The following is a 27,029-nucleotide window of genomic DNA, read 5'->3' as shown; positions in this document are numbered from 1 at the left end:
AGGGGCAGGAGAAGAACTGAGGACAGTCCTTGACCAACATGCAAAGGGACTTTATAGAGGATGAATAAATTTGTTTTTATTTAGCATTTCCCAACGTTTTGAGAGAGAGAGAGAGAGAGAGAGAAGAGAGAGAGTAATTGTCGTGAGTGCTCCAAGGTTGTTGGAAGAGGATACGAGGTCATTAGTTTGTTTTACTGGCGCTGTCTGTCTGTGGAATGTGAGGATTTTTCAGTTTTTAAGAGCAGTCTTTTGAGTCTTGTCGGACTAGTACTGGTCTGTTTTTTTTGGTTTGGACAAGTTGTTTTTTTTTTTGTGCTGATGCAAAGTTGTTGTTTTTCTTGTTTGTTTGTTGGTTTGTTGTTTGTAAGCCGTGGGCGCCTTACTCATTCAAGGAGAAAATGTTTTTCTGTTTTGTGTTTTAAAATCCGCCACACCATTGGCGCCCAGCGTTTGTGTGGTTTTGTTTGTGCCAGGTGAGAGCTAGGGATCAGGATGAGTGAGATACCCATCTGTCCAGCAACCAGACAGGCATCAGGTGAGTAGCTGAGGTGAGGCAGGGAGTTTTTGTGAGATGAAATGCTAAAGATAAAATTTGGTCAGAAAGAAGAGAATGGACCAACGTAAGTTCCGAGGTCCGTATGAGGTTGTAAAATAGCCCATGGGCTTAGTTGTTTGTGTAATGAGTGAGATCACAACCAGTTGCGTAGATGGAAAGGATGTGCAGGAATATGTGAGGAGATAGAGAACTGAAATGGGAGGAACCCGAGTGGGTAGGGAACCCAAGGCTGGATGCAGGAGAATGGGAGGCTGAGGAGTGAGAATGGAGGAGAATGTCAATTTATGGATAAAAATTTGAGGGAATTTGTTGGAAGTTGGTCCCAGGGCTTAGTTATGCTTGTAGGGGAAGGTATGGTCACAAACTAGTTACAGGATGGAAGGGATGTACCGGAATATGAGAGAATGGGGTGGTAAATGGTTGAAATCGAATGTAGAACTTGGCATGCATGAGAGCTTGTGTGTATGGAGGATCTGAATTTGTTTTGTAGAGTATGGTAAAACGAAGAAAGGGGGAAGAACGTGGTAACTGAATGGTCAAGTTGTGTGATAGGGGTGTGAGTGCCAAAGTGAAATGAGTGATAAAGCGTGTCTCTGGATGAATGGGATGGTATGGATAGAACGATAGCATATCGCGGTTTGATATAACTGAGTTGACTGAATGCGACAGGGGTTGGTGAGCGTGTTGGAGGTGAGCGAAAGTGTAAGAGTAAGAGAGCGGCAGTGATAGATGGTGATTGGAAAGCATGAATGAATCGTTGCAAGAATTGGAAAGGTCAATGAGCGAATGGGATAGGTTGGGTTGAAGAATTGGGAGTGTTTGGGAACGAAGGTTAGAGGGGCAGGGATGAGATTGTGGATGAAATTGCCAAGTGAAGTAATAGTAAAGATAGGCGTGAATCAGAGAGAAATGGAGGAGATGATGTGAGTTTGAGTGTTGCTTAGGAGAGAGAGTGATTTTGAGAGAATGATTGCGTGCCTCGCGAACGCGTCTAGAGGACCTGCTAGTGAGCATCCGTGGGTGTTGAAGGCTGATTTGAAAGAGGTGAAAAGGTGCTGGTTTTGGAAATACAAAAGGGGGAGAATATGAGAGGGATGAATAAATTTGTTTTTATTTAGCATTTCCCAACGTTTTGTGAGAGAGAGAGAGAGAGAGAGAGAGAGTGTGTAATTGTCGTGAGTGCTTACTTGTTGTTGGAAGAGGATGAGGTCGTTGGACTGTTTACGAGCTGTCTGTCTGTGGAATGTGTAGTGAGTTTTGAAGGCAGTCTTTTTGAGTCTTTGAGTCCAGAGCTAGTGCTGGTCTGTTTTTTGGTTTGGACAGTTTTTTTTGTGCTGATGCAAAGTTGTTGCTTTTCCTGTTAGTGTGCTGTTCTTGTTGCTGTATGTTCATAAGTAGTGTGTTTTCTGTTTTGGTTTTGGTTTGTGTGGTTTTAGGTGCTGTGTTTGGCGACCGTGGGCGCCTTACCCATCTTCCAGCAACCGGGGACCAGGGTGAGGTTGTGTACTGGCGGTGTTTTAAAATCACGCCACAACTTCTGCGGAAAAACCGAGGGGTCGCAAAGTCTCGGCAGAAGAGTCAAATGAGAGTCCCGATCGAGCGTCCTGGTGAGAAGCGAAGCGAGGCGCATCCCGAGCAAGCGTCGTGCCGAGCAACTAAAGGCGTCTTGTTGAACGCTGCAACGACCGAGCCACAGGTGACAAGGGAGGCGTCCCTGGTCTTAGCAGCAGCGAGGAGTGCGTCATACCGCAGCAGCATGAGGCGCCGTGCCGGCAGCGTCATGACGAGCAAGGAGGCGCCATGTCGAGTGCAAGGAGGCTAAATGGCGAGCAGCATGAGAAGCGCCATGTTTAGCACATGAGAAGCGCCATGACGGTGAAACAAGAGGGTCGCCGTGAATCGGCGGCAGCATGAAGCGCATCAGAAAGCGGAAATTGTGATCCCTGCCGAGACCAGTAAAGCGCTGAGCAACAGGATCTCTAGCGATGCGGCGAAGCATGAGGGACGACGGCGTTTAACGTGGAGAAGGAGAAGGTTTGGACCTCTTTGATCGCAGTCGGCAATCCTTCCGACGACGCGCATGACCCATCAGTCTCTTTCTGGGCTACTAACGGAAGCCACTGCTTCTGCATGCCTATACGCCTTCTTCCTTCTCACCAGGAAGCAATAGCCTTCTTTCTGGAGCGAACGGAGGCGCTCGCGTCGTCTGATGACGTCCTGGTCCTCTTCCTGCGGTGGATGGCATCAAAATCCGAGAAGAGCGGCATCACGAGAAAAGGGCGTGAAAGCTCCCCTTCTTTGAAGCTTCTCTTCAAAGGGCGAGAATCCGAGATTTCCATTCCCGACGCGGGAGGAGGAATCGGGAAGGAAGCAATCCTTAAGGATTCGTGCCCAGCACGATCATGGCAACCTGGGGAAGCGTCATCAGGACATGCCGAAGGGAGGCCAGATCGGTGGGGGTCCGCGTAACCCTCTTGCGACTTCGACTTGCCACTCCCGAGTCCTGGAGTCCGACAGAGGTCTGGACCTGAAAGTTATACAGTCCGATCTGGCGCTCCCTCCACAACACAAGAGGACAGACACTATCACTGCACTTCACAGCACTTTGAGAGCGAGCACTTAGCCTCCAAGAGTATGAATGGAAGACATAATAATGCCAGGGCATCACCATCCGCATCACAACCCCCAGGGTTAGGGCAACACCACAGGGTTAGGAAGAGCTACGCCTGCAGGAGGGTTAACAGGTGAAAACACACTACCCTGACTCCTACCACTCTGAGGAAGACCTCCTGATCCTATCTCGCCTAGCTAACTCACATACGAATCATAAGTCCTCCAACTAGCATCAGACAAAGATTCACACTCACTTGCATCGGTCATTCAACAAAACAAACATGCCCTCTACAACCTGAACGCCGGTGTGAGGATCTACCGAAATTTCGTTAGCTCACCTTACAGTCTTGCACCGCAACCTGATAACTAGAAGAACTAGATTCAGACATCTTAATCCCAGGAAAAACAAAGCCAAATCCAAAACAATCCACAATAGCGTTATGCCTAGCCAAATCCAAGTCAAAGAACCAAAATCAAACAAATACTCAAGAACAACCAAGTTTTATCCGAAAATCCAAGACTGAGGCCTGCAACAATTGACAGTACCGCGACAGAAAAATCTGAATAGAAAAAATGGAATGGTTTCCTATACCGCCCCAAGCCGCGGAATGGGTACCTAACCACCTGATCTCCCACTGTGTGTGTCGTAAGTTTTGAAATTCTGTCGGACTAACAGAGAATACAGCTATATTATCTGACAGGTAAGTCTCATGGAACTTTTGGGATTCCACTTACTGTTGTATGATCGCTTTCCTTTCCAATGAGTCTGTCATTTTAGAATGGACCTATATATCACATGGCTTCACATCATCATCACTTACGAATAGTGTTGTAAGGCTTGACTACAATTTGGTTTATTGCATATTCTCTCTTTTTTGGCCCTGCATTTTCATCTTGTTTGGCCAGAGAGAAGACTTTGTGTGCTTAGTTTAATCTTTGGCAATTCTGAAGATGCTTCTTTGTTTTTCTTGCTGGGGAGGGCACAAATCTCAGTCTTCTATGCTATCAAATCTTCTTTGAAGAGAGCATAACACAGTCTTTTTATCTTTCTGTTCATCTTCATTGCTGAGTAATAGAACTGTACCCTGGGCACTATTCATTGTGTAATGTTACTTTCACCATCATGTTTTCTGTACAGTTGGTTATCAAACAGTTTTCAAATTGACTTTTAAAGGTACCTTCAACCTACCAATTCCAAAATCTTGACCAATTTTCATTCCCAAAATGGAAATCAAAAGGAATCACGGTTGGGTCTTGTCTAAATTACCCTTTCTTGTTTGGCTTACATATTCTTAGAACTTCAGTTTCTTTCATGAAGTATCACTGTTTGTTTGTCAATATTTGATGCTTTTAATATAATCATTAAATGTTAGCTGTTGGCATTCATCCAGGTATTTTCCCATGCCTACCAAAGCTAAACTTAAAGGATGGATGAACCCCTCTCTTATACAATCCTTGGGCTTGTACTCAAGACATACGCCAGTATATCATGATCAGACCCAGCACTAGAAGCAGAGCTTAGCATTAGACATTCACCTCATTTGAAGATGTCAGCTACTGGATTATCATGGGCGCGAAGGCATGCTATCCAGCCCCACCCTCCTTCATGTTTTATGGGCAATCAAAAATTTTGTCACAGCTATGATGCAGTCATTGATTTAATATCAGTCTTCATAAGGTAAGGAGGGAAAAATGGGGCCGTTAAGACTTAAAAAAAAATCCTAACTAGTTTTGTTTAAAACAACTAATCAGGGTTAGCTAGGAGTTGACTCCAAGTAGTTGCTCTCTGAAGTGACCCACCCAATGCCAAAGGGCTAGGAGTCCGCGGGAAGTTAAGGAAAGCAACAAGGTATATTGTCTATAGACACCTGAAACTTATCTCTATAGGACAATTTTATAATAATGATACTTAATTATCACACACAATACTTACCTTAAAATCAAATGAGTGCTTCCAACCAAATTTAGTCTTGGCTTTTGTTGGATCTCCTTGAAGAAAGTCCTGTAAAAAATTAATACAGATTAAACAAAGAATGAAAAAACAAGTAAAATACTGACTTCCATGCAGACAAAACTATACTGCACAAGGTTAACTATCTAAAGGAGGTAAAGTATTTTACGTAATTAACCCTAACACCAAAATTAACAAGAAAAGATATTCAATCAAAACTTGCAAAAGTACATAATGCCACATACTTTAGTGATGAAAAGATAAAACCAAGAACAACTACCAATGTACCTACCATCAACATTGCCATGGGAGAAGGCAGAGGAATATTGGTAAATAGCTGATTCTCATATCCCTGTTACCAAGTTATAGAACACACTAGGGTTACTGGCTACAGTGTTCCTTACATGTTGCACTGTGGATAGTATTGCAGGTTCCCAGCAGCATAATTTTCACCCATTTATTTGGGGTCTCTTGAAATTTACCCTGCTCCAATTTCCACCTCTCATTTAAATAAATTCTCTGAGTGGGGCCTCTTGAGAGTAACAAATTTGGTTTGGTGGTCTCATTAAATATTATAATAATGCTGTAAACATGTGTGTACTTTCAGACAGAGGTAGAGAGATGTAAAGAGGAGTGGGAAAGGAAAGGAGAAGGAACAAGAGGAGGGAATCAAAAGATGCTATGTAGAGATAATGGATTCCCTCGGACTTGGGTTCTAAAAATAAAAAAACAAGTAAAATATGCGCCGAAGTTTCATTGGAGCAATCGAGTTTTCTGTACATCGCATTTAAGCAAAATCCACTGCTCTTTGCAGCTAAGCCCCGCCTAGTGAGTACATCACGACCATCCCTTGAAAGTGATTGGTTGGCAATGGCTTCAAAAAGTTGGTTAATCTGTGGTTCTCTTCACCTTCGTTAATTTTGCAATGGTTGTTTTACCGAAATAAAATTCTGCTGATTATCAAAAGGAAACGTTATATTATCCCCTGAAATAAAATCATAATATGCATCTCCCTAAAAATGGTAAAAAAAAAAAATAGGAAAATACGAATGAAGTCAGGAGGGTTCCACGATGCTGCAAAGTTGTTTTTTGTAAATGAGGTTCACCAGAATACAGAGGTGACACAGGGAATATCTTGCATTCGAATCGGTGCCCTTGAATTACAGGACAATAATAATTACCTTCTGATATTGTCAAGCATGTTCGTCATTCTCAGAGTTATGCAGATTGGTATTCCATGTTGATTTTGTGAAATGATAAGCTATACAAGTCATATTGGATATAATTTGCTAAGAATTTTCTTCTTTCAAAACAATGTAACAGGATCATAAAAAATGACGCAGACCTATAATGCTCTACGTCTTTTAGTCGGTTTACGCAGTTTATGACTTTTGGATTATAGGCCTATCCCTATCTTATACTGAGCCGTTTTACTGTGGTTCTTGTTGTGGTTATTCTTGTTTTTGTTGCTGCTGTTATGGTGCTTGTAGTGTCTTAGAAAAATTTTTATATGGTAACCTAACATTGCAGAATAGACATAGAGAACTATTCATAAAATACTAGTGTAAAGAATTACCTGCTTACTATTGTTAATTGAAATTTAGTCATTTGTTTTAATTAAAAGTAATCAAGATCTTTATGAACATAGTCTACGCTAGAATATTCTCCTGACAACAGTGAGAGAGAGAGAGAGAGAGAGAGAGAGAGAGAGAGAGAGAGAGAGAGAGAGAGAGAATTTACTGACTCTTTATGTATCCTATTTTCCAACAGGGTAATCTAAAAGAATGCCCCTAAAAGCAAATGAATCATGGGCTACTCGCAGACTGGTTTGTATCATCTCATACATAATTTTCTCAACCATAATTTATGTTTTTCTTATTTCGTTAAGAATCTTATGATGCCTTCCTACCACTGCCTTCATTTTCATAGAAATGCTACAGCAGCCTTATATTTACTCATCACAGTAATATAATTTGTTATCCCTTTTGTAAATATATTTTCAATATAATTCATTGCGAGCAGTTCGATAGTTATGTGTAAGGTCAAGACAGCCCTATAAATGGTCTATGTGTGCCATCGGCTACGTGCCCACAAATTTTACTTTTATTCTCTGTGGTATAAGTGGTTTTACATTTACTATGGTCAACAACACAAGCGCACATGTATGTGTATATGCACATGCTTATACATGTACTGTACATTTCACCGTATGCATATACATTAAATATCATGGGGTAGGAGCTACTATATTAATTAAAAGCTACTCTACTTCCAAACAGATAAGGGTGGAAAGATATTTGCAATAAGAAACTGATGCGTAGGCCCATGCCCTGTCATTGCCTCAAAATATAAAAATTTGATGTGTAGGCCTATGCCCTGTCATTGCCTCAAAATAAAAGAATTTGATGAGTGGGCCTATGCCCTGTCATTACCTCAAAATATAAGAAGTCGACATGTAGGCCTATGCCCAGCATTGCCTCAAAATATAAGAATTTTATGTAGGCCTAATCTTACAATGATATTAACATTTGACATACAGGATTATGATGAATTAATACCCTAACATCAGAACTGGCTACATAAGTCTATGCTTCACTTCAATTAATGTGGTCTATGTGGAATCGCTTATGTAGGGCAACACCAATTTAAAAGAAAAAAAGCAAGATGCTTGTGCATTTAGGCTGTGCGTGATCAAAAAAAAAAAAAAGATCCACAGACATAAAGATCCAAGATCTTTGTAATGATATTACAGGATATATAACTCAATATATCTTTTATCAGAGATATCAATTGCATACTCCACAATTCTGGGAACTCAAATCTGTGGTGCCATCGTTCATGCATGGAGCTCAACATGATCGAACAAAGTCAAATCCGTATTGGCAATCATTTTGGACTATTAACTAGTGTGGTGTCATTACCCTTTTGAGGGCTTGCCAATCACTGACGTGCAGTGGGCGGGGCTTAGCTGCAAAAAACCATGGATTTTGCTTATCACCAAGGCCACCGGAAATAGACCTATCTTTCAGTAGTCTCAGTATAATGCTGTATGAGCCACGGCCCATGAAACTTTAACCATGGGCTGGTGGTGGCTTATCCTATATCGTTGCCAGAAGCGCAATTATGGCTAAATTTAATCGTAAATGTGATTTACTGAGGCTAGAGGGCTGCAATTTGGTATGTTTGATGATTGGAGGGTGGATGATCAACATACCAATTTGTAGCCCTCAGCCTCAGTAGTTTTTTATATCTGATGGCGGACAGAAAAAAGTGTGGAGGGACAGTCAAAGCTGGCACAATAGTTTTCTTTTCAAAAAACTAACAGAACTGCACTGGATTTTATTGTTTATAGTTTTGCCTTATTATGCTAAGCAACGATTATGCTTTTTGGCTTCCCAGCTCTGAGAAAAAGTGAGGGCTCAAGTCAGGAGGGGCATTTGTCCATGGAAACATTTGCAATAATATGAAGCTAACCTTTTTGTAGGGTGAGAAAACTAGGAAAACCAGTGACCCCTAACTAATGCAATTCTAAAGCTGTTAATCTTCCAAACTACTGATTTTTTTCTTAACTGAAACATGACAAAATAATGCTCGTCTCAAGCCTTAAACCATAAACAAAGTCTAGTACTCCACATACTCAAGCTGGCAAAAGTAACAAGACAGGACAGACAAGGATGCCAAAAGCTTTTCAAATACTGTACTGTACAATACTCACTACTTCAGCGGGTCGATAAAACTTAGGATTAACTTTGACACGGACAATGTCAGACCCTTTTTCCTTCCCAACTTCGTCAACACCTGATCCTTCCCAGTATATCTCTCTTCCAATCTGAAAATTGTGTTACATTATTATACATATACAAAAGGAAAATATAAATTTTCATCTTTTCAAATTGCAAAATCAAATTACTATATCTACTGAATTAGTCACTTTATTTAATAACAATGTGTTATTTGCACCAACACATACAACTGAAAACCAAATAAGCCAAGAAAAAACTTGAAAAAATATACCTAAAATAGTGTTAACTTTAACAACAAAAACAAAGTTTCAATTCCAAATAAAAACTTGAGTTAATGGATGCTTACTTCTTTGAAAGATGATTCAACAAACTCCCTGACAGAATGAACTTCTCCCGTAGCTAACACAAAGTCTTCAGGTTCATCTTGCTGGAGCATTAGCCACATACCCTAAAAGCAAGAAAAAAACAAGGTAAAATGAAATATCAAATTTTTAAAGTAATTTGTAAACAAACCACAACCGATTTTATAAAAATATCCTTCAGTGCAAACTGAAGACAGTCACTGAACTTGGCAACAACATCATTAACTGGTAGGTACAGGGGATGAGTGGAGGAATACCCTTCACTCACCTGACATTACTTAGCACTTTTTCATATATCCTCAGGGACAAAGAAGGGTGGATGTGATGGGACTGTGATAAACAAATAAACTTTAAAATTTTATATTTTTTCCTATGCAAATACAAAGTATTGCCTCTGATATAAGAAACTCACTCCTTAACTGGGAAATCAGTTCTGTCAACTGACTGGAAGCTAAAAGACCCACCTGAAAATGCCATTATCCCTGCAGTGACAGCAAACAAGGGATGAAATAACTCCTGTAATCTTCTAATTGGTTTAGAACCTCATTCAAGTATGGGAAAGATCATAAGACCACTGGCCACCCCTAAAGGGCTGCACAAGTCAGAAAGCAGCAATATTTTGGGATCAAAATATGGGTGGCCTGAAGCTGCAAACATCTGCCCTCGTCACCCAAGTGTACTGAAAAGTTACTCTGAAATGTCAGGAAGCTCATCTGACATATCACAAAGCAAGAAAGAAGGTGGTATTTATAAACACGTACTTCTTGTGTTTGCAAGTACAAGCTGACATTGACATAAGAGGTCAGAACCTACTCAGTAGCATAAGAAGAGCCCTGAGAAAGGGAAACACCAGCATGTGTTTCTCAGTTAGAATGGTGATTGGATTAGTTTGACTTTTACCACAATCCACTGAATGGGCTTTGGTTGATTTTAAATGAATTTTCTGGATGGGAGAGTGGACCCAGAATCTGGTGGATCTTTGCTGACCCAAAAGGTCAATGTTGATGGCTAGTATAGGAGCTTTAGTAGACCTTTGCTATTCATCTATACTAGTAACATGTGGCAAGATCTGGAATAGAATAGAATACAGAATTTAGGCCAAAGGCCATGCACTGGGGCCTATGAGGTCATTTAGTACTCAAAGGGAAATTAACAGTAAAAAGGTCCGGAAGGTGTAACAGGAGGCAAACCTCGCAGTTGCACTAGGATGCAATTGTTAGGAGAGAGTAGAAAGTATGATGGAAGAAATATGAATGGAGGTACAGTAAAAGGAATGAAAGGGGCAAGGTCTGGAGAGCAAATTGATTGCATATACGATGATGCTACTCTTTTACCTGTTGTTCCTTCTCTGCACCTCAGGTCTGTGGCTGCAGAATCCTTGAATAGGGATCTGGCTTTTATTTTATTAATTTTTTCATTTTTAATTTTCTTGAGGGTCCTTTCAGCCTCCCCAGCTGTTATGTTTCCTGTTGGACTATCTATTAAGCTAATGTTCCCCAGTTCATGTTCATTTTCATCATTCAGGGGGTTTTTAAGATAATGCCTCCATTGTCTGAATGTCTTTTAAATTTTCCATTTTCATCTTTTATATATGTACTTTGTCCTTTTTGCATCTTTCTGATTTTTTCTCAGCCAATTTTCCAATTTGTTTTCCCTCTGCTGTGTTGAGATTCTAATTCCATTCCTCCCAACTCCTCCTCCTCTTTGTCCTTGCCACCTTCCTTTTAGCCTTCGTTCTCTTTTCTTCCATCTTCCATGCCTGCCTTCAGTCAGAGCTTCAAGGCTTTCTTCTCCTGAACTGCCCTTTGGACATTTTGTTTCTACCACAGTGTCTCTTCTCTATACAGTAATCTTTTCCCAATGTCACCCTTCATAATGCTGGGTGACATTTTATTAACATTATTTTCCAATTTTCCAACTTTCATTTCTCATATTTCTATTGCTGTACTCTAACAAGGTATCTTTGCATTTTCTTTGAATCTCTCACTACAAGTTACTTGCAGCAATCTAAATTACATAACCTTCACCCACTATTATAGTGCAATGCTTTTCATTACAGTAAAATCACTGTGCTTCAGCTCCTCCATTCTTGGATGTACTCAACTTCTCTCTTGGCTTAAAGACTGTGGTTGGCAATTTCAATCCTTGGTTTTGGTAACACTCCAGGTCTGCAACTTGTTACTGGCTTCTTTTTCCTAGGTTATATCTACCCATTACATCCTAAAAACCAGCTGTGTCTGTTCAAATGTGGCCATTTGGGTCTCATCATATCAGTATCCTGTCTGACTACAGCACTCATGTCATCTGATCTGATAAATGAGAAGAAATATACTTTTTTGAGACCAAAGGCCAATGATGTCAGCAACCTATTCTTTGGCTACCCTAGTGGGCTGTTGAAGTGGATTTGCACCATTTACAAGCATTGCCAAATTTATCATTCTCATGGAAAATGTACTGAGAAAAAGGAACCTATCAGATTAATGAAAAAAGACAAAGGTCTAAAACTATGACTCACTTAGAAAAATTTGGCAAGTGTGTACTGTGATGAATAATCCTCAAATTCTGTGAATAAAACAAATTTCTAACTATCAATACAGTGTCGTCTGAACTGAAATAGAACATCAGATTCACTGGTTGCTAGAAAAACAATGAAAGAAATTGGCTTCCATTATGCAACAGTATGTGAGAGGCAGTTTTTTATGGTACAACCTGATAAGTAGTTTCTTGAACAAGATTATTTTTATAGGTCCCCATAACTTTTAGTTTAAAATTCCAGCCTCTTCAAATAAGAAATGCTGCTTTAAGAGAAACAGAAGCAGGAAGAGAATCCAATGCCTGGCAGAAGTAAAGAAGTAGTCACTCAAAAACGCAACCTAAGGATTATGATTTCTGCTGAGTAAATATGGGAAAAAGTGGCATGACATGTATTAGGCCACCTGAGAGGAGGAGTTCTTTAAGTTCAATAGAATTGTGACCAACAGAAAGGAAAGGCATGGGTAGATGAAATTTGAAGTCTGTCATGGGTAGATGAAATAATGTTGAAGAAATATACTGAAAAAGAAATATCTCTTTTCCAAGATGTGACTGCTTCCTGTGTTTGCTTGAAGATGTCATCATCAGTCAGTTACTGTTGTCAATGCCTCGTGGACAATTAGCGATTCAATGAAAACCCTTTCTTGTGGAAACAACACCATGTGGTATCTCATGCCATGCCTTTGTAACATGGCGCAATATTCGGTCCACATTGCATCAGAAAATTTGTTCTGGAAGCTTCTATGGCATGACCGGAAATGGAAAGTTATTAAGGAACCAATCAGTATGCAGAAATTAAAAAAACTCCTTATATGGGAATGACGATTGTCTGTCGTAATTAGCTCTGCCCATATAGTGGTATATAAGCTTCCAGAAGACAGTAATTTCCCAAGACAGACAGAAGAGACACAGAGGGCAATCAGAGGTCGGACAAAGCAAGGTTCCGAAGGGAGTATCCCCTTCAGACGGCTTTTATTCTTCTCTCCATAAAATTTTGTCCTGCCCAAGACAAAGAGAAGCATCCAGCCCTTCTTGCTTGTGATGAGAAGTCTCTATGCCCTCCATGTGACAAAGAGAAGTAGTCAGCCCTTCCTGCCTGTGTGGAGGAGAAGTCGCTAAGCCCTTCTTGCCTGTAGCAAGGAGGAGTAGCCAGCCCTGCCTGCCCCCAATTTGCACAATCTCTGGATTCTTGGAGAAACATCATCTGCTGTCCCATCCTGAAGACATTCCTTCTGTGATGTCTTCAAACCTGAAGCCAGCATGCTAGCTTCATCTCTTCAGCTGAAACTCCAGTCGTCCTCCTGTGACGTCTTCAAGCCTGAAGCTACTGCGCCAGCATCATCTCTCCAGCTGTACCCCCAGCCATGAAGGATAACTCACCAACTTGCCATTTAAGTATTATATAACTGTTCTACCTTCCAACCTGTTCCCCCTATCTATAGCTGCTTTTATTTGTTTTGTAGTGTCATGCTGAATGAAAGCAAATGGGAAGGTAACATTTCGTTTCTTTCTAAATAAGGTTGTGAATAAATGTGTTGTTGTGTTGTGAGAGTTTCTTTTTATATTCATATCCCATATTTCAACTGCTGGTGTTGAACCCTTGTTGTTTAGAGTTTGAAAGAACCTGCAACGATTCTTGGATCGTGACAGTCTCTCTATACCAACAAGTGCACTGCAGCATACAGAAATACAGTACCAAAAACTTGCAATACAGTACAGTACAATGAAACCCCCGTATTTGCGGGGGATGTGTCCCACACCCCCCTGCAAATAGCTAAAATCCGTGAATACTTAAAACCCCTCTAAAAACACTTAGAACTGCCCATTTTGATAGTTTAAACACAGAAAACCCCTGTAAAAATGCACATACCTGAGTATTTTAATAGTTTTATCACAAAAAGCACATTTATTCATGAAAATTATATGAAAGTACAGTAATTAGTGAATATTTCTCAGTAAAAAATACCGCGAATGGGCGAATTTTCCGCGAATAATGGCTAGATATGTTCCACAGAGAAACCCACGAATACATGAGTCCGCGAATCATGAGAACGCGAATATGAGGGGTTTACTGTACTGTAATTCTACATTAGGTACAGGACTGTACAGAAAGTTCTGACATAATTCAGTAAAGTAAGAAAGTGTCTTGAATGGAAACTAACAAGACAAGAGGCTAACTAGATGCTGAATTAGAAAAGTGTTAATACACTGCTATACAAAACAAGAGAGTTAGAATCAAGAATTTGATTGATGCAACAGAGATTGGTGGGAAAATCTATAAAAATGCATGAAAAATCCTACTGTAATTGCATTAAAAATGCTTCAAACAAAGTGTGTATAATCAACGAAGGTACTTTGCCAGAAGGCAAATGCTGTTAATAAAACTATGTCAAGGAGCATGTGAATTTTCAGCAGCACACTAATTATATTTCTATGCATTGGGTAGACCTATTAAAATGTGTATACAGTCATACCCCTAACTTACGCGAGGTTAGGTTCCAGAACCCCTCGCGCAAGGTGAATTTTCGCGTAAGTTTGGCATGGTCTCTAAAAATGATAATAAATGTTTATTTGTAAAGTTTAAATGCTAAATATGACCCTAATCATGCTCCCAAATTATAAAGTCAAATTTTAAAGGAAATTAAAGTTACTGTAATTTCATTTAAAAGTTAGCTAAATACATTACCCTTAAAAGAAGAAATAAATGGTTGACATAAAAATAGAGAGTTGGAAGAGAATTTGTTTCTCTCCCCTTCCGACCGATCTATTTTTAGAAGTCTTCTCAACCTCTTTTTAATGACTTCATTCTGCATCTCTTTCTCTTGCTCTGAAATGGTTTTTCATGAACAAACAGTGCTTTTCATTTTGACTAACACAACTCTTAGTTATTATGTCTCTATGTTTTAGAACGTATTTGCCACACTAGCGCATTTACACTTCGTAGACGGTACAAGTAAAATTAGATCAATTTAAACTATTTACTGTACGGGTAAAGACGTACAGAGAAATAATAAGTTGTAAAAATGTGTGAGTGCTAACTATGAACAAGAGAGAGAGAGAGAGAGAGAGAGAGAGAGAGAGAGAGAGAGAGAGAGAGATAAGGGTTGTCCTTACTTAAGTGAGTGAAATTATTTATCAGTTATTAGAGAGAGAGAGAATAACACGAGAGAGAGAGAGAGAGAGAGAGAGAGAGAGAGAAAGTTATTCTTATGTTAGATATCAAAAGATGGAAATTCAGTATTAAACTTTGAAATGAAATTAAAGTTACTGTAATTTCATTTAAAAGTTAGCTTAATACAATACCCTTAAAAAAGAGAAATAAATGGTTAATGTAAGAATATAGGAGAGTGTGAACATTAGTATACTATTTCTCTCTCCCTCCATTCCAGCGATCTATTTTAGAAGTCTTCTCAACCTCGTTTTTAAAAACTTCTTTATTCTGTCTCTTTCTCTTTGTTCTGAAATGCTCTATGTCGCCATGTTTTAGAACGGCGCTTTACAACTTATGCAGTTTGTAGACGGTACAGGTAAAATTAGATCAATTTAAAATTATCTACTGCACAGTTAAAGATGTACAGAGAAACAGTAATATGTAGATTGCGTTAACTACGAGAGAGAGAGAGAGAGAGAGAGAGAGAGAGAGAGAGAGAGAGAGAGAGAGAGAGAGAGAGAGAGAGAGAGAGAGAGAGATAACAGTTGTCCTTACTTATGAGAGTGAAATTTTTTATGAATTAACACGGACAGAGAGAGAGAGAGAGAGAGAGAGAGAAATCTTTGACCCCTGATCAGCAACACTTCCCCTTCTTGTCATGTTAAATGACATGTCTGACAGCTTTTGCCTTTGAGCTTCTTATACAATATGAGGGGAAGAATTTGTTTGTTTAAGACACAACGAATTTTGTAATTACAGTACTGTACAGTTATATTATTATTATTATTATTATTATTATTATTATTATTATTATTATTATTAATATTTGAAAATTAGTACTTATTATTAGGTAAAAAATTTATTTATCATATAAAACAAATAAACATACCTGTATGCAAGTACCATAAAAATTCTCTCATCTCAGTAAAAGAGAGAGAGAGAGAGAGAGAGAGAGAGAGAGAGAGAGAGAGAGAGAGAGAGAGAGAGAGAGAGAGAGAGAGAGAGAAATTATTACTCTTATTATTTAATGTTATTTAATTTACACATAAAAGCTTGAAAACTTATAAATTACATAAAAAATTAAACATCAACACTTTTGCAGGATTTCTCAGTGTTCACAAATGTTCACGTGTCTGTGAAAAACTCGTGTATGACAATTAGTTAGGTTCCAATGAAAAATTTGTGTGTCTGTGAATTCGCGCAAGTTCTGGGTATTACTGTATATGACAAATTATAGTATATTTACTAAGGGTAATGTTCTGATTTCACCTGATAACTTAAAACACCACACTTAAAAGAATTGCCGTTTAAAATTACAGTACAGCAGGATGGGATATATCAGCCAGAACAGTTATCAAATAGTTAAATCTACCTCAGCATATATTTACAGTAAGTGCATAAGTAACATGCCTAAGATTACGGTACGCAACTGTTCCTAGTAATCATATAATCTCAGTAATCCTATTAACTTAAATATTAATTTTCCAATCCATAATAAAACTCAATAAATCCAGCTATAAATTGATGTTACTAACTACACCTTATTACAACTAATAAAATACTTGGGGAGATCAAATACAAGATGTATTTCCATGTATTTCCTAAAAACAAGAGACAATGTGAAGAGAAAAAGCGACAAAGGATAAAGCCACAGAATAATTATATAGTACTACAATCACAAGCATAATCAAGACCTGCATCCATTTATCATTTTTTTGACAGCTGTTTTCTATAATGTATAGTTCTCTAATAAATAATTTTTTAATTTCTTATTTTTTTCCCATCATGGTTTGTATTCTTTTTCAGTCAGTGTGGTCTTACATGCAAAGTTAAGGCATCAGGTAGGCTAATATTTACCCAAACACTGTTCATTATCAGTACTGATACCTCCAAATTCCATAATACTATAATATTACTGGTATTTACTTAAATATCATCATGATCATTACTACAACAGTATTATTATAGTAAAATCCCTCATAACCAGCACCCTTGTGACCAAAGGATCGCCAGTTATTTGAATCTGCTGGTTGCATGAGAGAAATCCTTCTAAAATGCCAAGAGTGTATCCTGAACTGTCATTTTGTCACTCATTATAAATAAACAATATTTAATTTTTGGTATTGTTATTACCATTATTACTACTATTATCATAATATATAATTTCTTACATCTTTATTACTGTGCTCACTTAATTCCGATGGTAGTGTGAAGAGCACATGACATATGTCATCAAATGCCTAAAATTAGAAGCTCCTGCTGGAACAAATAAATCACAGTCACACTGGGTGGTACACATGACAGACTTACCTCCACATAATCCTTGGCATGACCCCAATCTCTTTGGGAGTCGAGGTTTCCGAGTTCAAAATATTCTAAGTAACCAAGATGAATTTTCGCAACTGATCGTGTGATTTTTCTTGTGACGAAGGTCTCACCTCGTCTTGGAGACTCATGATTAAACAAAATACCATTGCATGCAAACATTCCATATGCCTCTCTATAGTTGACAACAATCCAATACGCATACAATTTTGCTGCACCTGTAAAAGATGTTACAATACTTCGTAAAAAATTAGCAATGTTAATCCTTCTGCACCTGATGGCAATGATGCTTTACTTCTTTTAACATGTAGTTCTTGATCAGGATGGCAAGTGTGCCTGTGAGGTTTCAGAAGCCATTCTACAATTTTTTTTGTTATTGGTATTGATATCTCAATTCTATATACTGTATAATTTGCTTAGCCCTTTGTCTCCTATCAATATTCACTTACAGAGAGCAAAATTAAATTAAGGAAGACTCATTTCTTCAGTTGCCAAAATTATCAAAAATTTTTACTAATTAGTTTGCAGACCGCACTAATATTTTTATGTATTTATATAAAAAATTATTTTTCAAACTTCTATGCATAACAAATAAATACAGAGCAAGCTATATCTAGAATGGCATACAATAAACACTATAAGGTCTTGCAAAGTTGACTAAACACTAGAAATTACAGAAAAAATACCTTTGTACACTGTGGAAGAAGGATAAAAATTACCTAATGGGGAGTTACATGCTCTGTAACTCAACATATAGGGATTATACTAGGGGTTATTCAATAAGATTAATTTAAACAAAAAGTCATACTGTTATTACTGCCAACACTAACAAAACCTAAATCTCTCAAAGCATAATGACAACTGTTACTTTAACTATGCAACTGAAATAAATTAAATCAGATAAAACAATGAAAATATAAATGCCATGAATATATGGATGTATACACTTTTGGGACAATAGGTAGGTCTCACAAAATAAAAAGCATTACCACAAGTTAAGTATACTTTAGTTTAGCAGACCACTGAGCTGATTAACTGCTCTCCCAATGGCTGGCTCAGAAGGATTAGACTTATTTTACATGGCTAGAACCAATTGGTTACCTAGCAACGGGACCTACAGCTTATTGTGGGATCCGAACCACATTATAGCAAGAAATGAATTTCTATCACCAGAAATAAATTCCTCTAATTCTTCACTGGCCGGCCGGAGATTCGAACGCCGGCCCTGCAGAGTGCTAGCCGAGAACGATACCGACCAGTCCAGCAAAGAACTAGCATTACCACAATACTGTATGAGAACCTAGAAAAAATTAAGCTTCAAAATGTCAAATGTTACTATTTTCCTAAAGTGGAATTATATAAAGCCTTTAAATCTCAATATCTTGTAATATTTAATCCCAATTTCATGTGCATTTTTATTTCAAATACCCTGTTTAAAGACTCCTTATGAAGGCCATCATACTTCTTACAGGGGGTTGTAACTTACAAAGTGTCTCTGTTTTTCACATAAAAATTCAGGTAGAATTACATGTTCTTCGCAGTCTCTTTGGACCTCCGAAACAATTCTTTTCGTCCCTTATTTTCTATCTGTTCTTTTTGTCTTTCCACACCCGTTGGCCTAACTCTTGAAAGTTCATTGTGATACATTTTCAGCAATTGCAATCATATGAAAATAACTCAAAGGATCTTGAAGCACAACTCAGATGTCTGGTTAAACTACTTTATAATAACAATGACTTTAATGCCATCTCCTAACAATATCAGACAATCCATCTTAGATAACAATGACAGTAGTGCCATCTCCTAACATCAGACAGCCCATCCTAGAATACAGTAACTTGTTATATTATCCTATTCACCAAATCAATACCTGCCATATGAACATTTACAAAACTGCATTAAGGGGATGTAAAGAATACTGACAAAGTCATTTTATAAAATAATAGCCCGGCAGTGGTTTAGCCTTATAAACAACAAAGCCAACAAACTTTCCTGAAGACAAGACAAACATGGTACTAGGTTATTGTTTTCACTACATAAAAGCAAAACTTCTCTAAATATATTGATGCTACAGTGAAATCAACACCATAAAACCCTTTAATGAATAATAACGTTACAATGCAATGAAGGGCATAACGCCCCTTGTGAATGATGTTAAAATACATAGAATGTCATAAAAGCGTGTGGTGAATAATATTACGATACACTGAGCATCATATAAATCTTTGATAAAAGAAATCTAAAGAAATCTTACCATATGGAGACCTAGGATAAAAAGGAGTAGTTTCTTTCTGAGGAATCTCCTGTACTTTTCCATAGAGCTCTGATGTGGATGCCTGATAGAACTTCACTTTTTTATCTAATCCACATGTTCTAATGGCATCCAACAGACGAAGGGTTCCCATGGCGTCAACATTACCAGTGTATTCAGCCAAGTCAAATGAAACCTGGAATTGAGAATGCCTTTGTAATTTACAATGCAATTTAATAATGGCAAATATATGTATATTTACTTCACTCCAAAAACATCAAAGAATTCAGAACTGCAAGAAATATAACTAGGAAATATCCAACCTCGTAATAACTGAAGATATTCAAGCCCTACTGACAAGTCACAGTAGTTTTAACAGATCTATGCTGTGTGAAAAAGTATTCACAAAAAAATGGAAAAAATGTTCATACAGTACTAACAAACAGAGTTCAAAAATATATACTGCTGTACATCCCCTCCATAACAGTTTTCACACAACATTCAAAAAACTCTAATAGATGTACATTACTATGCCATATTACTGTATTTCAGTCTTTTAATTTACACCTCCTGTTCCCACAGTTTAGCATCTAATTTATTACTTTCACATGTCTGGAATGTGAAACATGGCTTAGTGATACTTAATTCTTTTGTAATTCAGCATTTATAAAGAAAGAATCAATATGAATTTCTCATGAGGATTCCAATACCCATAGTTACTGAAACTTTGTGGCTAAATACTGTACTAATTGTTATATCACAAAATCAGACCTGATATGCTTTGGGTATTGCTTGGAGAAGTATACATACAAGCTAAGAGCTTGATGCCCACAATCTGACCAACTAATGAGAGTATTATTTACACATTACGAGACCCAAGGGCAATTTGATGGGACATAAGTAATTCCCTAACCCTACTCTTCTCTGTAACAGCTCCAGGAATAAACATGGTAATAATAACAGTATATTAATAATAAACCTTTACATACTGTAAGTGTATTTTCAGCTATTGTTCATATGAAGGAATTGGTGTAAGAGTAAGAAGTCCATAATGTTACATAATTGTTTGTGACTTCTGCTAATTTTTCAGATTTGTTCCAAGTACAGCATACTAAAAAAAATGTGTACAGACCTTAACATGGCTCTGTGCTCCCAAATTGTAGATTTCATCAGGCTGCACCTGAGAAATGATCTTAGACCAGGCAAGTTGAATCTGTCAAGTCACCATAGTGCAATTGCATGCGGCCACAACTGTGAACCTATAGAGAGACAACTTACAATTAGAAATAAAAAATATTTTGCATCAAAAATTGCTCACTGACAATTTAAAAGGGTAAATTTCAATGCCTATCAGGAAACTCGAACACAGAATTTATCTAATGTGATAAATACTTGTTTCAAATTTATTCAAGACACAAGCTGTTCAGATGAACTTAATTACCAAATAATACTGTAGCAGAAAAATTTACATATAAATGAAGCAGACTAAATCATTAGCACCAAATAATGGTCATCACACTACAAGAAACAAGCTTTAAAAACAAGTTCATACATCTGCAAATAAATATGATAATTAAAATCACTCTCACCTTTGAATCTTCATACAGATGCCGGATCCTGCCAGTGTTGAAAGATGATGATCTCCTTATAATTCCATGCACTTGATAACCTTTGCTTAGGAGTAATTCTGCTAGGTATGACCCATCCTAGTGACATAAAAGAAACAAGTGCTTTAAGGATGGAATCTTCATCAAAATTCATAACAAATAAAACCTGTAAAGATACAGTACTGAAATTTTCAAACAACAAACAGTTACACTTTCAATGTAGAAATTTAAGAGCTCAGTAAACCTGTTAGTTTGGAAATCAACATGAAAGTTTTGATACTGTAAATTTTACCATTCTTTTCATTTTGAGTCTACTTACTATATTTTTTATGACAAATAAAAAAAAAATAGACAAATATTTTCAATTAGCCAATTTGCAACCCAGTGAAAACTATAACAACCACTAAAGTATACAAAATTTTGAAATGTAATTTGCATTATTTCTAGATATACAAACATGAGCCTTTTCCATAGGAGTATCCCTCAGTGCAAACTGGAGATGTAACTATGTAGTTAACTAGTGGTTAATGAGGATGCGTGGAAATACCCTCTCCTCACAGTTCCTCGTTGGATGAGTTGGTACAGTTGTCAGCTAGCACTTTGGTACGCCCGAGTTCGAGTCTCCGGCCAGCCAATGAAGAATTAGAGGAATGTATTTCTGGTGACAGAAATTCATTTCTCGGTATAATGTGGCTCAGATTATACAATAAGCTGTAGGTCCCACTGCTAGGTAACCAATTGGTTCTTAGCCACGTAAAATAAGCATAATCCTTTGGGCCAGCCCTAGGAGAGCTGTTAATCACCTCAGTGGTCTCGTTAAACTAAGATATACTTAACTTTTTAACCCTCTCCTCACTAACTCACAAAAGTACTTTTACCTTTGGCCATAAGGGCAAAGAGGGACAGTTGAGGTGGGAACATAATAAAAGGTTCTGGTTTGTATACCTAGGAAAAATACAAATTATTTCTAAACTTTGTTATTTCTTCCCATGGAAATACAAACCCTTACATTCACATAGGGAGGAGGTAGTTTCTGACAACTGACTGGAGTTCAACTCCACCCAGAACTCCCATGATCCGTGTCATGATAGTGAGAAAAAGATGCAATGACTCCTGTAACCTTCCACAATACTTTTTATGACATACAGGATGACAGAACAGCAGGGCACTGGGCCTAAGTGAGGGTATACAAAGTCCCACTCAAGTAAGGAAAGGTTTGGTAAACCATGAAATACCCTGTAGGGAAATGTAAGTCAGATGGTAACTAATTCTGGCTAACACAAGCTGATGGGTCCACTGCTCTCCCCCAGGTGTTAAAGAGAAGAGCGGAAGGAGTTGCATCTGAAAGACAGATCTCTAAGACTGAGTGCTCAAAGTGTAGTTGCCTGCATCTAGCCCATGGTACAACAGTCTAGATGATCCTCCAGAAAAAGGAGGGAAGAAAGAGTCAAGTCACACTCCATTCCTACCCCCAGATTTACACAGAGTGAAAGTACTTGGGCAAGATACTTGTCTATCCAAACAAAGTTGGGTACCTACACAATTTGTTGAGCATTCACCATACGCCTCAAAAAGGTATCCAGGACTTATGGGTGGCATCCCTCAGGTAAAACAAGTTATAGGGTATCTACCTGGAAACAACTACCCTCATTGCTGAAAGCTGAAAAGTTCCTTCAAAAGCAATGGATGGTCCCACACCCATCACTTCACTGGCTCTTGCAAATATAAGGTAAGTGATATCCTCCTTAGAGGGTGTTCCTGGACACTTCCTTCTTATGTCTACCTGTACTAAGGAAAGGTGCCGACACTCTTTAATGTAGAGCACAGGTGTCCTTTGAGTAGAATCTTACAGCTCACATTGGGCATGAAAACCTATCGTCTGGATAACCATCAACAAAGTTTCAGAAGGACTCTTGCATCTCCTGTTAGGAACTGGTAATTTCAGAGGTTTTTTCACAAACTCAGGGATGAAAGAGGAGAGAAATCCATCCTTTCAAGAACTGGAAAAGTGACCAAAGTAACTACAGGCAGTCCCCGGTTAACGGCGGGCTCGGCTAATGACGATCCGGTTTTATGGGGCTTGTCTAGCGATGAAAATTGGCAGTTTTTGGAGCAAAAAACGCCGATTTCCGCTTATTGGCGCCGATAATTTGGTATTGGCGCCAATACTTACCTAACAGAGGCGCTGATAACCGAAAATCGGCACTTTTCAGCGCCGATAAGTCCAAAAATCGCCGAAAAAGCACCAGAAATTGCCGATTTTCGGTTATCATCACCCCCAGAACGGAACCCGCCGATAACCAAGGACTGCCTGTACTTTACTGAAACTAAACTAGCAAAAGGACAATCTTGAGAATGAATTTACAGTCCAAGGCTTCACCCACGAGCTCATAAGTTGCCTACGTTGGGCTGTGAAGGACAGCGTCACATCCCACTCAAAAGAACAAATCTACTTGGGGGGGGTGCCTATTCTGTTAAAAACTCCTCATGAGCATGGATAACTCACCAAAAAGGGGAGATCCAAACTCTTCAGTCCGAAGCCTGCCTTACAGCTGAACTGAAGCCTTGCAGCAGAAACTGACATGAGCTTTTCTCAATGAAGGCAAACAAAAAGTGGAACCTACTGAACATTTTCTCTGACCAGAGAGAGACCCCTACCAAGGAGTGCCAGCAGATCTGGATGCCACTCAACTTGAGGTCAACGAGGAGTAGTCATGGTCATTCTGAAACACAAGGTGATCAAAAACCTGTTAATCACCCAATGAAACAGGTTGCATAGTGGAAAAGCGTAAACTCCAAGACTGCCGTAGGGGTACTGGAATGCAACTTTCATTTAGGGGACTGGAACAGGAGGACAGAACAATGAATCTTTTTGTTTAGCCTAGAAGCAAATAAGCTGAGCACATGGGAACCACACTGCTCAAACAGCCCCTCCACCACAGTTCTTTCGTACAACCTGACTCTAGCAACTGAATTCGTCTGCCATAATTTTCATATGTCCAAAAATGTCTCAGACAATTTTGATGGTATGGCAAACCGTCCACTCAAGCTCCCACAAATGTCACCATGCGAAGCTGAAGCGAGACCATCCCCTTTTGCTTTGACACTTCCACTAAATTTGTGCTTTTGCTTATCAAAACTATTAAATGACCTATCATTAGTAAGCTTCCTACATTTCCAAAACATTGATATGTCCTAGCCCTCCTTCCATGCATCTGTGAATAACTTCATTTCAGAAGGAAAGGAGTTCAGATAAACACACTGCTAAGGAGTTCCCACTCTCCCATCAGCAAGCTAGGACCTCCCTATTCCTTGACTCAATGGCATAAATTTAGAGGGTAGGTCATGTTGAGCTACCCAGAGGTGCTTCATCCATCACTGAGGTGGAAGCAGGTGGCTCTGTTCATGCAAAACAAGTTTCTCCAAGATGACAGGTGGCCAAGGACAACTTGCCCAAGTCATGTTGTTTGTTCCTGGTGGGACAGGAACCAGCACTAATACCTCCCCGAGACTGCTCAAACAAGAATCTAACCCTCGCTGCTACTGAATCTAAGAGCATACCATGATCCCTGCCTCTTGGAATAACAGAAGAGAGCAAAAAGCATCTTGGAGGATGCCAGGATTAACCTATCATCCACATAATGCAGCAAGTGTATACTTTGTGGATGGGACCCAATCCAAAACCAAGGTGAGAACCCTTAGGAAACACCTATGGAGCTGTCATTTATTTGAAATGGATAGCTTTAAAATGGTAGACTGTCCCAGTGCAGATAAAGCAGATACTTACGAGACTTCTAATGGACAGGTACTTAGCAGTAATCATCCCTCAGAGCTATCAAAAGCATGAATCATCCTCTATAATGGAATACAACACATTGCATGTTGTTTACATCTAAAACTGGATCTGCAACACAAACTTGTTCAATGGTGAGAAGTCGATGACCAGTCTCCAGCCCCAAATTGCCATTTCTGCCAGAAAGGGGCAACAGTGAAAAAACAACCCAGACACTGGTTCTCTGTGACTTTTGGCATCTTTCTCCATCATCGCCTTCCTCTCTGTTCGTGAGACCAGAGATTTTGGAGAATCTGGAGGGAAAGAACTAAACAGCATCTGTGTCCGAGAGATGGGAGGGCAGTTTCCCCTGAAAGGTATATGTTAACTGCCCTGTAGACTTAAAATTATCCAAAACTCCACTCAATGTCTCTAAAACTCCACTCAAAAGAGTGTCTCTACTTCTTCTCAATCCTTCTCTTCCAGTCATTTCCCAACTGGCTACTGGTCTGGATTTGAAAAAGAAGACTATAACCTCAAGGCCCCACCACACCCAAAGGTTTTGCTACAAACCTCAGTCTATACATACAGCAGTGCCTGTAAAGCCACTGCGCACACACGAGTTGGCTTAAAATTATCGCTCTACCTTTGCGGCTAGTGCAGTGCCAGTAAAGGAGTTGGCACGCCACCTTTGTCGACTTACTTGTTTCTTCTTCTCAATCCTTCTCTTCCAGTCGGTAGCTGAAGAAGGAGGGCAAAAGGGCTGGGAAGGTTTCCCCTCCCTTCTAGAGGAAGAAAACTGGGCTACTGGTCTGGATTTGGAAAAGAAGACTCCCTGCCAACCCCATAACCTGAAGGCCCCACCACACCCAAAGGTTTTGCTACAAACCTCCAGTCTATACATACAGTATTGACAAGAGGGCAGAGGTAACATTGACTCAACCATGCAAGCCTGGAGAAGACCAGGTAAGGAGCCACTGTGCACACGATGAGAAGCAGGGGTGAAGGTCAGCGCACTCCCCAACATTCACTGGGAGAATAATCTGCTTCTGTATCATTCCCAGTTTTGTGTCTACAGGTGAATGGGCATGTGCATGCACACTGCCTTGCGAGCTGTTGTGTAGAGAGAGAGGATGTGCCATGAACAGACTCACTGTTGGCACATACTCAAACCAGGATTTGAGCATATGTCAAATGCCACTGGATTCCATGGGAAGGGATAACAATGCTGGAAACTCAACAGTGTTGATCTCATAGTGACTGCAACAACACAAATGTAGCAATCAACATTTTAAGGGTAGATGAACGTTCCTTCATATCTTGTGATACCCACCTTTCTCTCAGGAGGGACTGTACTTGGGGAAGTAGGGAGTTCTTTTAGGGAGAGGAGGAATAGGTACGCTAACACCTGAGGGATACTTTCTTTACCAAAAACTTCCCAAGAGCTGTAAATTCAACCCTATAATGGCAACACTGCTGAATCTGACAGGAAGATAAGTATCAAAAAGTGGCGGTCCATCAAAGAAAAAAAACGAAAGGGATGAAGATTCCACTCACTATCACCCTTCATGCCTCTGAAAATGGCGCTATTTCTTGAAAACAAAAAACTACAACAAAAAACATGAGTTCAACTTAGCAGCCACGAGGACTGAGGCAAGATATTCTCACTTGACAAAGGCTGAAGGAAAAATGTTTGGTGATGGTAGATGAAGGAGAGGTATTCCCCCACTCATCCCCCCCAAAACACCAGCTAATTACCTTCTTACCAACTTCTTACCAAGTTCAAAGACAGTCTCTAGCATGCACTGAAGGATACTCCATACAAAAGTCTATCGTTTGTACAAGATTTCCATTGGAAAAATATTATATGAAACCAAGACATGAATTAACATTATTTTACATACCTGACCTGTGGCACCAGTGATAACTGCTACTTTCATTTTCCCAGCTGAACAAATACAGTGCATAGTTCTTTGAGGACTTTTGGTACACCCCAATTAGTGAGGTAAATTACTTTCTTAATAAAGATCAAGTGTTTATAATCACAAAAAGAAAATATAACATAAAACCTTTCAATAAAGAAACAAATTAATTTCTCTAAAAAACAGTTCCACAGAAATAACATATGGATTCACGCACATCGAAACAGACACTGTACAGTAGTAC

The 27,029-nt window shown here is 38.9% G+C and overlaps 1 protein-coding gene across 1 annotated transcript in view; it reads right to left on the bottom strand.

Moving 5' to 3' along the window:
- The window catches only part of Gmd (GDP-mannose 4,6 dehydratase), a 57,493-nt gene that overhangs the window by 11,478 nt on the left and 18,986 nt on the right, over positions 1–27,029 (bottom strand). Inside the window, 9 exon segments of the mRNA XM_067123107.1 lie at positions 5,103–5,171; positions 8,836–8,949; positions 9,210–9,311; positions 17,219–17,451; positions 19,488–19,680; positions 20,617–20,679; positions 20,681–20,743; positions 21,074–21,190; positions 26,768–26,932. Of these exon segments, the coding sequence (XP_066979208.1) occupies positions 5,103–5,171; positions 8,836–8,949; positions 9,210–9,311; positions 17,219–17,451; positions 19,488–19,680; positions 20,617–20,679; positions 20,681–20,743; positions 21,074–21,190; positions 26,768–26,830 (1,017 nt within the window). The 5' untranslated portion in view covers positions 26,831–26,932.

The sequence above is a fragment of the Macrobrachium rosenbergii genome, chromosome 21, assembly GCF_040412425.1.
Source record: "Macrobrachium rosenbergii isolate ZJJX-2024 chromosome 21, ASM4041242v1, whole genome shotgun sequence".
In the NCBI taxonomy this organism is placed as follows: Eukaryota; Metazoa; Arthropoda; class Malacostraca; order Decapoda; family Palaemonidae; genus Macrobrachium; species Macrobrachium rosenbergii.
This window is presented reverse-complemented; position numbering and strand designations above follow the sequence as displayed.